At 47.4% G+C, this 12,915-nt stretch overlaps 1 protein-coding gene and 1 non-coding gene across 10 annotated transcripts in view; both read left to right on the forward strand.

Annotated features, from left to right (window-relative positions):
• Positions 1-12,915, forward strand: part of dachs (unconventional myosin-IXb-like dachs) — a 505,117-nt gene that overhangs the window by 471,444 nt on the left and 20,758 nt on the right. For all 9 annotated transcript variants that reach the window (XM_070523093.1, XM_070523095.1, XM_070523094.1 and 6 more), the window contains 5 exons: positions 4,640-4,740; positions 5,040-5,242; positions 5,885-5,939; positions 10,476-10,587; positions 11,299-11,398. In XM_070523093.1, coding sequence (XP_070379194.1) covers positions 4,640-4,740; positions 5,040-5,242; positions 5,885-5,939; positions 10,476-10,587; positions 11,299-11,398 — 571 coding nt within the window. The remainder of the gene's footprint in view (positions 1-4,639; positions 4,741-5,039; positions 5,243-5,884; positions 5,940-10,475; positions 10,588-11,298; positions 11,399-12,915) is intronic.
• TRNAT-CGU (transfer RNA threonine (anticodon CGU)) lies at positions 9,914-9,986 on the forward strand. Its single transcript has one exon. It is a non-coding gene; the product is annotated as a tRNA-Thr (tRNA).

The following is a 12,915-nucleotide window of genomic DNA, read 5'->3' on the forward strand; positions in this document are numbered from 1 at the left end:
AAAGGAAAACGGCACTCAACAATGGGAGTCGAACACGATGAAACAAACCGATACGATTAAATGAAAGCTTTAGGTTCAGACAATGAGCTGGAAGTAATTTTTCTCGACAATCATTCGCTACACCAGACAGACCCTGCCCGCCGGTGGGGAATTGGACACGTCACGCTCGGAACTTCAGTTAGTATCTCGTCATGTCCCCAGCGGCAGCGATGACAGCGCTCATCCTGGAAAGCAGTGAAGTGTAGAATGACTTGATCAGGGATGTGTTCATTCGCAGCACGTCTCAGTCGCTGACGATGGTGGATCGAAGCCTATCCTCGGGCGACTGATAGAGGGGATGTTGCGCCAGCGATACTTTCAACGAGCCCCAGACATTTTAAATGATGTTGGCGCCCGGGGATTGAGGCGGCCGCTCCAAGAGAGTGACTGCGCGCTCTTCTAGCAGTTCTTGCACAGCACGAGCTGTGTGGATCGGCGTCCTATCGCGTTAGAATATATAGTCGCCTTCCAGAAACGGGCCGTCAAGAATGTATGGAATCAGTACGTCGTTTATGACTGCCCTGCAGCGATGAACTTACATTCGAGGCGTATCAGTGGGCGTCGCGCAACGCTTAGCAAAGAATACCTGCTCATTTCACGCAGTAACGATGTGATCGGCGCCCTGCACCTGACAGTAGAACATTTCCCGACAATGCGGCCAGTGCGCGCCGCCGTAGCAGACGACGCCGTTCAAGATTCCGCCCCTCGAGCACCTGCGCGAGCTGCTGCCGCCGCCTGACTCAAGCGCTCGCCGCATCGCGATGCAATGCGCTTCGAGTTTTCCCCTAAATGTGAAACAGACTGTACACCGCCTTTCGAAAGGAAATGTCCACGCGCACACACGTAGGCACACACCGCGCGTGGCACGAAACGTGCCCAAACACGCGCAGTGCAGGAGGAAATCAAGGCGGCGCGAACGAGAGATGGGAGAGGGGTACCACCCGCTAAGAAGAATTCTCATGTGTCACAGATGACTACGAAGTTCTATCCTTTGTCAGCGGCAGAAGCGTTTACTCGGTGTTTTATCGTCCACCTGGAGGCAATATTCCACGTTTATTTAGTTTTTTCGAAAATTTCTTTGCATATGTATGTACGTATAAGTATGACGTAATCTGGGGTGGTGACTTTAACATTGATCTCCTAGCTGACACGTGCTTAACTCGGGAATTTCATATCCTGCTTCAGTCGCATGGTTGCTCAAGCGTTATCTCTGTTCCAACACGAGTAACCTATGCCGCGTCAACTTGCCTGGGTTTGTTTATCACCAATGTTTTAACGGCTATCATAAAAGCCGGCGTTCTTTCATGTAACCTGAGCGACCATATGCCCGTTTTTTTCTGTTTCAAACGATGCACTGAAAAAAACAGACAGCGTCTTTTCCCCAGCCAAGTGATTACACCAAACCGTCTCGAAACGTTTCGCAGACAGATTCAGTTACTTGACTGGAGCGATGTATATGCCACACAATGTGCACAATCAGCATATGAGGAATTTCTACGTATTTTCATCACGTGTTACCAGGAAAACTTTACTCTGCGAGCTAGACGCAAGCGACCATCGCACATTCGCAAACCGTGGATCACGGATTACCTCTTTCGCAAAATAAAGTTTAAAAACATGCTCTATAACCAGTTTGTTAAGTCTCGTAATATAACCGATCTACACATATTTAAACGCTACCGCAATAAGCTAACAAATTAGCTTCGGAAAGCCAAGGCCTCTTATGAATATGAATACTTCATGTCTTGTCAAAATGATAGTCGCAAAACTTGGAAAAAACTAAATGTTCTGTTAAACCGAGCGCCGTCGTCGCCTGCAAATATTGAGATTTTTAAAATGGATGAAATGCTTCCCGATTACTTTAATAATTTCTTTGTTAATGCAGCTGGTTCATGTGTGCACAGAAATGCCACCCGCTATGTTCAGGTCAGGTGCCCCGATAGTACATTCTTATATCCTACTACTGAGTCTGAGCTAGTCCATTTATTTTCTGAGTTGCGTAATACCACGTTGTGTGACATTGACGGCATACAGATTACACCTGTAAAGCACGTCTTGAACAATATATCGCCTGTTTTAACATACATTTACAACCTCTGCCTGACATCTGGGGTATTTCCTGCCAAAATGCAGACAGCTAAAGTACTTGCTCTGTTTAAAAAAGGCAATAAAACTGTGATATCTAATTACAGACCCATTTCCATACTTCCAGTATTTTCAAAAGGACTTGAAAAAATAATATTTCGGCATATTTCAGATTTCCTTGAAAAACATAACCTGTTCACTGACTGTCAATATGCTTTTCGAAAGGAACGGTCAACCCAGCTCGCGTTACTAACACAAAAGGAACAAATATTGCAAAACTTTGAAAACAAGCTGCTCACGCTCGGGGTTCTTATCGACTTCAGTAAAGCGTTTGACTCTATTAACCACGAACTTTTGTTAAAGAAGCTAGAGTACTATGGTATTCGTGGTATTGCTTTGGATATAGTGAAATCTTATTTAAATCAGCGGAATCAACTCGTTGAAATTAATGGCATCTGCTCCCAGTTCAAGGAAGTAACAGTTGGTGTTCCCCAAGGAAGCATATTGGGCCCCCTGCTTTTCAACATATACGTTAATGACCTTGTTCTTGTCGATAGTGAACCTAAATACATTATTTATGCAGATGACACTACGCTGCTTTTTTCATCGAACAACGTTGAAAGGCTGGTTTCAACTGCAAACTCTGTTCTTAAAAAAATACACACATGGTCACAGGATAATGGCTTAAGAATTAACACTGACAAAACAAAAGCTATTTTATTTCAACCAAAAAATAAAGGTGTGAGCTTAGCGACCGACATTATAATAGGTTCTTCAAGAATTGAGCTTGTTCAGTCTGCGAAGACGTTAGGTGTCTTTTTTGACAGCCATATGTTATGGACTAATCACATCGACTTCCTTGGAGGCAAACTTGCGCAAGTAGCTGGGGCGCTCTTCAGCTTAAGACCGCTGCCGCGCAAGGTCAAACTTCTTTTGTACAACGCTCTCTTCCTGAGTCACGTACACTACTGCTGCCTCGTGTGGAGTGCGACGTCTGCTACAAACATAAACCGGTTATTCTTGCTTCAAAAAAAGGCAATACGTAGTATCTGTAATGCTCCAGTAGACGCTCACACTGCACCTCTATTCAAACAGTTGAATTTACTCACACTGCATTCTCTGTCGCAGTTGAGGCTGTTACTAGCCTATCGTAAAGAAGCAAAACAAAGCCAGCCATACATCACATCGTTAGCACAGCTAACTAGAAACAGAACAGAATACAGTACACGGTCACCTGAACACTGGTATGTGCCACACCCTCGCACTAACTATTCTCTTCAAATGTTGTACCACCGCTTACCACGCCTATTAAACACGCTTAAATGTAATAACATAGATGTCACCTCCTGTCCTGTATCGCATTTATATGAGCATTTCAGTGACATTTTGAAGACGATTTAATGGGTTGTTTGTGACTATTTTCTGAAGTAGACTGTCGTCGCATATCTCAATTTGATATTAGCCTCTGTCAAATCATGTCTTATTCTTTCCTAAAATTACCTTGTTCTATTGCTGCTTCTTTTGTACTATACTGTACACTGTGAATTCGCGTAGTTTTTATGATTTGTAACGTTTTTCTTTTTTTTGTTTTCTTTTCTCCATTGCACTTCTGTTTGCTGGCATACTGTCTAAGCCAAGTTGTCATTGTCTTTGTTTTTTTTTCGCTTATGTATTGTTTTGTCGGCTCTAAATCAGTGCCTGTGCCTTCTGCTGCTGCCCTCAGACCGGGTTTAAGGCCCGTCAAGTTGCTGCGAGCAACTTTTTCCTTAAATCCCCCATAAATTGTACGTTTATGGAAATAAAGGCATTTGTATAATAGAATTTTGCTTCGCATGCGGCGCTCTCAACGCCGGCGCAGCAGCGCCGCTCTCGGTGCCGTTCTTGTGTTTTCCGCCGTCGCGAATAGCAATCTTGCTGGCAAAGAACGCGGGACTTTCAGCCAGTTTCGGTAGCTTGCAACTACCAACATAAGCATTGCTTTGCACCTTCCTCTCAAATTTTTATTTTATAAATACATACCCTGCGCTTGGCAATTAGCAATTCGTTGAAAAGCTCTCTTGGCATGTTGCCCGTACTACGTGTGGCAAGTAAATAAACATCGTCCTATGCGCAGGCTTTTCCGCACTAGTCGTCCACTGGTCACGTGGAGAGGCGGGCCGCTCGGAAGCGGAGCTGCCGCTCTGGCGCCGCGACGAAATTCCAACTTGCGCGAACCTCGCCGCTCCCGCCGCTAGAGCCGCCGCCGCCGCTCGAAACAGATTTCTGCGGCGCGGCGGCAGGATTCGCGAGCATTTTCGCTTGCATGTGAAATAGGCTTAAAGCGCACGGCGCGCGGCCGCGCGCTTATCGCATTTAGACTTTATACGGGACCGCACGGCGACGCCGATGACTGCGGTGGGAATTCGCCTGTAGTGTCCATGTTATCGAACGCGATAACACATCGCAATAACATGTGTGTGAGCGGACACTGGAGGCTTCCTTATGTGCTCTGAGCACCGCGTCTTCTGCATCGCAGCGCACGGGTTTGCTCAGTATGGTGGACGTGGAGTGCTCGCTACGTGGTACGCCCGAGACCTACGTACAGAAGGTCCGCATGCAGCACAAGACTAGTCCCAGGTGAGCGATAACACCCGTCCTGGTTGCACGTCTATACACAGTGAAGACGTGTTCTGTTTGGATCATAATTTGTGCCCGCAATCTTTATCATACAGTATGTTCTTGTTTCTAGCGCTAGAATCGAGAAGTATTGGCGTATTCTTGAAAACGGCAAGTGTACTCGAATAAGTACCGGCAAACGACGTTCTCGTTCGTGCTTCTGCAGTCCAGTTGACTGTTGCTATTCATGCTGGACTGCTCCGTGCTCTGCGTCCTGTAGGCACGACCTTCCCTGATCCCAGCGTTTATTCGACCGGCAGGTTCTTCGAGGCCAAGTGTGGTAGCGCTGCGTTCGGCATCCGGCACTATGCGGGCAACGTGACCTACGAGGCGTCCGGATTCCTCGAGACCAACCGAGACGTGGTTCCCGACGACGTTGTGGCCGTCTTCCACCGCAGTTCCTGCGCGTTCGGCTTCGCCACGCACCTCTTCGGCAGCGAGCTCAAGGCGCTGTTCGCCGATGGTGCGTGCTTTCACTGCTTTCGTGGGCTTCGTGGATGATACTTTAGAACAGCCACGACAGTTGGCCGTGCGTGCGTGCGTTCGCCAGAGTTGGCTTCATTGCAATGAGGGTTTGTCGGAGGAGAAGCCTGACTCAGTGATTCGGTTCGATTCGTATGCGAATGGGCTTTTGGAAGCTTTTACGTATGTGTTAGTGTAGTGTTAGCCTGTGTTCATAAATTATTGAATCAAGTCTCCTCACCGAAAGCAGACACTATATGCACACTAAATTTCCCCATTAGGACATCGGGCACGAGCCTTTGATCATTCGATGCAATGACGCAGGGGCTACGCATCACAAACTTAGCGACGCTCCCTGTACATGAATTGAGCCAAACAGAGGTCACGTATTGCAGCTAGCTAAATGAATAGTATTGCATAAATGGAGCGTTTAGATGCAACGCTCAAGGTTAGTGTAAATTACTTGTGTATTGAAATAAATTTTCGTGCTAAATGATTTGAAACAGCAAGTGCGGGAGGACTGAGACGTCTTAGATTTCAGTTCTGCTCCATCGTAAGCAAAAATTTCAATGCGTCCTTCACATTGAGTTTAGCACCGAAGCTTTCTTTTCGTCGTATCATGTTGGTGCTTCTTCCTTTGCAGGTGTCGCTCCTCGCGGTGTCTCCTTCAGGGTGTCTCCGACAGCGCACACGGAGCTGTGAGTGTTGTGTGAATACAAAACGTTTTTTTCCTTTCTTTTTCACAACGAAGCTGTATATGGCTAGCACATCTCCGTCCGCGAACAGCTCGCGAACTAGCTCGTTGGCGCCCTTCGGCGCAACCGCGTCTTCTTCCACAGCTGGCTCCGTTGCCGCTCATTGCTTGAGGGAGCAGGATTGGCCAGAGGAAACTATCGTCGTCATCATCAACTATCATAATCAGCAATGGCTCGAGCGTGGTCGTCTTCGTTCCCAGCTGGCTCTGCTGCCTCTTATCATTGCAGCGTAGAATTTCATTTCTGTTGTGTCGTCGCAATGAGGATGCAGCATTAATCTTTTTTGATATTATTATTTACGGTGGAATGAACCATTGCTTAAGGAGGTATGAGCCGTTCACTGTCTTACGTGACGGACGCATTTCATAACACAGGTGATACGAGAATGCGTGTGCATGCCTGTCGTGACGATGACCACCGATGCGGAGACAATAAATATGTTCGTACCTTTGTGCAAAATTATGTGTCGTGTGCTAAATAGCTTCGCTGGTCATCCACCCTCACAGAGTGGAATGGCTCGTATCTTTGTATTCTCTTTTATTTTTTCATTATTTTTTTCCGGGGCGAGCTCATGTTGCCAGAACATGTGTTCTATAGATGAGAGTTAACACGAGCTTCGAAGGCGACTATTATCGTGACAACTCACTTGGTTGTAACTTAAATTGAAATTTATGCACTTAAATTTACTATTTACTTGCAGCCGATAATTTAAAATATTTATCTGTCTACCCCTTGTGCCGACCGCTTCAACAGTGAAAATGGCAGTAAAGGGAGGTGAAACCAAATGGAAAAAAAAATGCAATCAGCGATATCCAAGGATTTGGGCACGAGTAGCTGGAGTAGTCTGCGTACCATAGATACAATAAAACAAAAATGAATAAAACTAACGAAAAGGTACGCTTTCTCACGGCCTGGCCGCCGGAGGAGTTGAGAGACGCATTGCAGTGATCGCACATGGGAGTTCAAAATGCGCCTTTGAATTCCACGGTACACGCGTCAGTAGAAAAAGCAGCTAGTTCTAAACGGCTGCCGCGTTCCCCGAACATTTACGCCCACTTTTTGTGAAAGCTTATTGCTTCCTAATTACAATGGCAGGCTCACTTACATGCGCCTCATGCAGCGGTAAGGAGGCGCTCGAACATATCTTGTGTTTTTCTCGAAGCTATGATGTCGAGCGTGACCAATTTTTGAGAGCTAAACCGGCTAGGCCCTAGACTGTTTTAAGACAAAAGTCCATAGGCCCAGGCATCTCAGGCTGACAGAGCAACGCACGGATTGCAACTTCTAAAATCATCTGTCTGTCTGTCGGTCTGTCTGTGCGTCTGTCTGTCTGTCTGTGCGTCTGTCTGTCTGTCTGTCTGTCTGTCTGTCTGTCTGTCTGTCTGTCCGTGTCTGTCAGTCTGTCAGTGTCTGTCTGTCTGTCGGTCTGTGTCTGCCTGTCTGTGTCTATCTGTCTGCCTGTCTGTGTCTGTCTGTCGGTCTGTCTGTGTCTGTCTGTCTGTCTGTCTGTCTGTCTGTGTCTGCCTGTCTGTGTCTGTCTGTCTGTGTCTGTCTGTCTGTCTGTCTGTGTCTGTCTGTCTGTCTGTCTGTCTGTCTGTGTCTGTCAGTCTGTCTGTCTGTCTGTCGGTCTGTCTGTCTGTGCGTCTGTCTGTCGGTCTGTGTCTGCCTGTCTGTGTCTGTCTGTCGGCCTGTCTGTGTCTGTCTGTCTGTCTGTGTCAGTCTGTCTGTCTGTCGGTCTGTGTCTGCCTGTCTGTGTCTGTCTGCCTGTCTGTGTCTGTCTGTCGGTCTGTCTGTCTGTGTCTGTCAGTCTGTCTGTCGGTCTGTCTGTGCGTCTGTCTGTGTCTGTCAGTCTGTCTGTGTCTGTCTGTCGGTCTGTCTGTGTCTGTCTGTCGGTCTGTCTGTGCGTCTGTCTGTCGGTCTGTGTCTGCCTGTCTGCCTGTCTGTGTCTGTCTGTGTCGGTCTGTCTCTGTCTGTCTGTGTCTGTCAGTCTGTCGGTCTGTCTGTCGGTCTGTGTCTGCCTGTCTGTGTCTGTCTGTCTGCCTGTCTGTGTCTGTCTGTCGGTCTGTGTCTGCCTGTCTGCCTGTCTGTGTCTGTCTGTCGGTCTGTGTCTGTCTGTCTGCCTGTCTGTGTCTGTCTGTCTGTCGGTCTGTCTGTGTCTGTCTGTCGGTCTGTCTGTGTCTGTCGGTCTGTCTGTGTCTGTCTGTCTGTGTCTGTCTGTCAGTCTGTCTGTCAGTGCGTCTGTCTGTCGGTCTGTGTCTGCCTGTCTGTCTGTGTCTGTCTGTCTGCCTGTCTGTGTCTGTCTGTCTGTGTCTGTCTGTCGGTCTGTGTCTGCCTGTCTGTGTCTGTCTGTCTGCCTGTCTGTGTCTGTCTGTCTGTCGGTCTGTGTCTGCCTGTCTGTGTCTGTCTGTCTGCCTGTCTGTGTCTGTCTGTCTGTCTGTGTCTGTCTGTCTGCCTGTCTGTGTCTGTCTGTCTGCCTGTCTGTGTCTGTCTGTCTGTGTCTGTCAGTCTGTCGGTCTGTCTGTCGGTCTGTGTCTGCCTGTCTGTGTCTGTCTGTCTGTCTGTCTGTGTCTGTCAGTGTCTGTCTGTCTGTCGGTCTGTCTGTGCGTCTGTCTGTCGGTCTGTGTCTGCCTGTCTGTGTCTGTCTGTCTGCCTGTCTGTGTCTGTCTGTCGGTCTGTCTGTGTCTGTCAGTCTGTCGGTCTGTCTGTCTGTCTGTCTGTCTGTCTGTTCATTTCATTCATTCATTTCATTCATCCATCCATCCATCCATCCATCCATCCATCCATCCATCCCAGGGGCGTAGCCAGGGGGGGGGCTTATGGGGCTTCAGCCCCCCCCCCCGAATTTTTTTCGTGCTGTCCATGCACCACCGACCAAAGTGAGCTCCGGCGCCGGAAATCACTCTGGATTTTGTCTAGAATGTCTTTTTGACGCTCGAAAAGACATTTAACCGCGAAGATTGCAAACTCGGGCTGGATTTCGTGGCAACGCCCATACACCGGGAGTCACATAACGCCAAGCAGTCCCATCCGAGCACAAAGTTTCAAGGGCGCTTTGATGGTGAGTGGGCTCGCCGCGGCATCTCACTGAGGCCACGGAATCTATGGAGCGCATGGATATCAATTGCGAAACTTTATGGGTTTAAATCTCATAAGCTCTTGATGTGAAAGGTGCATTGACATTTCCAAAGTTGTGCTTTAGATTTTCAATTGCGGAACTTTGTGGTTTTAATGTTGTTATAAACATTTGTCGCCAAATGTCTATTGACTTTTCTAAAGTCTTACATCGGAACATACAACGAGACAAGCCAAATCAACACACTAGCAGACGAGTTGACAAACAGGCAGCGAGGTCCAATGAGACGAAGCGTTGGGGTGGTTCATTTGTGCCGTCATGTCACATAAAAAAATATAAACATTTTTTTTAACCTACGCCAGAACATCCATGTCAAGACACTCAAGCCAGCCAAAGTAAATACGTTCTTATTTATTTTTTCTACTTTGACTTTTATTCGCGAGGACACATTGGGCCTCTTCGATTTTTTTTTTGTTCTCGCTACCCTAACCGCGGGCTGCCAGAGCCAACCAGAGCGCATACGTTTTTCTCGTATGGCCCCGACCACCGTGCGGTACACTTTGGTGCGCGTTCGGTTTGCTCTGGCCGAGTGGATTTTCACCGGACAGAGTTTTGGATGTTTTCTGGCTAGCAGACGAGAAAAAAAAATGGTCGCTCGCCACCATCACTGTGGGGACTCGAAGGATTGCACCGCATTCCTTGAGCGGAACCTTTCTGGAAAGTCTTCTTTCGCCGCTGTAGGATACTGAGCAGTATGCGTATGGTTCTCAGGGTTCTTCTACAACGTACTCCCAGGGTTCTACTAGTACACATAAATACCCAAGAAAGTGGATGGGGAAACGCCGCCGCGGTAGCTCAATTGGTAGAGCATCGCACGCGTCATGCGAAGGTTGTGGGTTCGGTTCCCACCTGGGGCAAGTTGTTTTTTCATCCACTTTAATTTCCATTAATTTACCATTACTTTATTTCAATTATTAAGCACATGCAATTTCCCCTATGTTGTACTTGGTGTCAGTGTTTGTTGGCTTCTCATTATATATATATATATATATATATATATATATATATATATATATATATATATATATATATATATATGTTGGGCCAGTGGCGTAGCCCCCCCGAACAAAATTTCTGGCTACGCCACTGATATATATATATATATATATATATATGTTGGGCCAGTGGCGTAGCCCCCCCCCGAACAAAATTTCTGGCTACGCCACTGATCCATCCATCGCTTTTGCCTACTCAGCCCTCTTTCCCCTGTACACAGTAACAAAACGGATGCGTGTCTGGTTGACGAGTGTCTTTTCTCTCTCGCATTCTCTTTGTGGCCAGTGCACTTTTGTCTATGGCGCTGGTGTGATCTGACGCGTTTCTCCTCCTCTTCCTCCTGGCGACAGGCAAAACGGCGACGAGCCCGTGTCCACGCTAACCCAGGACTTCCACACGCGACTGGACAACCTGCTGCGGACCCTGGTCCACGCCAAGCCGCACTTTGTCCGCTGCATACGGGTACGCGTGCTGCCGCCTTCCATGCCTGCAGTGCCGCGCCAGTAGAACACACTTCCATGTAGCCAGCGCTGTTCGTACAGGACATTCGTGTACACCTGTGGGCGAAATTTTAGACGGCATCTCTGCAGCGCACCACCCAGTAGTCGATTCGCGTTTCATTGCCTACAGATCCGATACAGTAATCACCGGTTACGCGGCGAGTTTCTTTTTCTCGAAATTATCGCGTGTCCTGTAACATCAAAGAATAAAGAAAAGTCCTTTCCTGGCAATTGCAGGAAACAGATATCCTAAACGGGTTATCTAAGAAAGTGCAATTATATTATTATTCCACCTTCCCCTCTCTCTTTTTTCTTTATTTGTCGTGTAATTTCAGACCGGGTTTTAATGCACGGCGTAATGGCGGTAAAGTTGCAGTATCCATGCAAACTATGTTACTTTTTTTGAAGAACCAAGTAGCGCATTCAAAAAAGACAACCACAGGAAAATATTTTGAATGCGCGACTTGGATCTTCAAAACAATGCTCCAACTAGCACAGCAAGAAGTTCTTCTAAACGACGCGTTATCTTGGACAAAACGGATAGGCGCCGTAGTGTCGCTTTGGAAGCGGCGATCTCCGCTATATCAGAGGAAATAAGGGTATCCGGGCGTTTGCGGAAGACAGTGAGCAGCATTGATGCTCTCCTTCCTCATCGATTCTCTTCGTGACGCAGGCCAACAAGCACGAGCAGCCAGGCCACTTCGAGCGCACCGTGGTGATGAAGCAGCTCAGGGCGCTGCAGGTGCTTGAGACAGTCAACCTCATGGCTGGAGGTGAGGCTCGATCCAGCGCAGCTCGTTGCTTTCGCGTTCTGTGTGTGTTGCGCCATTATCTCGAGAGGCTGTTCGCGCGGCAAGAGTCTGTCAGGATTTCCAAAGTACAAGATAACAAGGCGTGCGATACAAGCGTGCAATAATCATTCGTGTAGACGCTCCTGCAGCGAGATATTGTGGAAACATTTATTTGCATGCCACATTTTGACGCGTACGAACGTACAAGTGAAGTTACATTTCGTGATTGTGGCACCAGACTCGTCCGCATTTACACGGCCGGGTGACCGCGTTCCCAAAATGCAGCGTGCTTGGCATTTTGTGTGCCAGGAATGCTGTCGCTCCTGGGCGGGCGCTGGCACGTCTGACGCTAGTCATGCGAAACTCGCAAAAGGGAAAGATCTCCGAAAGTGATTGGCCGTTAATACGGCCTCTGCCGACCCGCGTCGCTGCGCGCGTTATATTTGGCGGAGTTAGCGGTGGGCGCATTTTGATGCGGGTGGAATGAAAATAAGGACGGGCATGGCACGTCACTTCCGTAAAGGTGTCGACGACAAACCTTCAGGTCGCGTCATTCTCGTAACTTGAATCAGACGCTTGAGTCAAGCGGTCTACTTCCACGATCTCATTGTCGTTACCTCGCGAGGCTGTAATGAAACAACGCTTCACCACATTGCCGCGGAAGCATTTGTGTAAAGTGCGCTTCACCACTCGAAATGTGTTTCAGCAGAAAAACCTGTTTTAAAGGGGCATTTTCGGGTGTGCTGTTCAAATGCGAGATCCAAACCAATAATTCACTTCAATATTTCACTTAATAAAGTTATTTCACTCACTCGCCAAACCGGAACGTAACCAGCGCTTCAAAACACTGTGTAGTCAGTGACAGGCCGAGAATGCAGGACAAGCTCCTCCCACGACAGCACCTGTTCTCTGGCTAAGGTTTTCCCAGAAAATAGCCTCGAATGGGAAGCGTGCCATTGGTTAATTAACAAACGAGCACCGGTCAAGGTGGGCAAACATGAAACGTTGAAGGCAACTCACCAGATAAAGAGCTCTGAGAACTCTTGCGAATGCTTCCAGAATTCATCCTATAGAATGATGAATCAACCAAAAATAATTCGGTTTTGTTTCGAATCGAGTGTTAGCCACTGAAATAGTTCTTCAATTTTGCGTGTATTGCTTCATTATTTTTTTCATATTTTTCAATAATATCTCGCCTCATTGTGTTCCTCTTCTCATTCAGTGCTCTGTAGCTTACACAACAAATATGACCTCTAAGGTCTGTTTTCCCTGAGTATTTGAGGAGCTCCCTTTGTTCTCCCCAAGCAATTGGCATAAAATGTGGCTTGGCTTGTCTTTTGGAGTAAAGGCGTGGAACATTCATACCTGCCAACTATTGCGATGTTATCGTGATATGTCTGATATATAGCGCTTGCTTACGATTCATGTAGTGACACAAATATTTAAAATTTTTTCTTTTGCATATAGTTTAGGGCAAAAACAACTTCCAGTGAAAGATG

This window comes from Dermacentor albipictus, chromosome 8, assembly GCF_038994185.2.
Source record: "Dermacentor albipictus isolate Rhodes 1998 colony chromosome 8, USDA_Dalb.pri_finalv2, whole genome shotgun sequence".
Lineage (NCBI taxonomy): Eukaryota > Metazoa > Arthropoda > Arachnida > Ixodida > Ixodidae > Dermacentor > Dermacentor albipictus.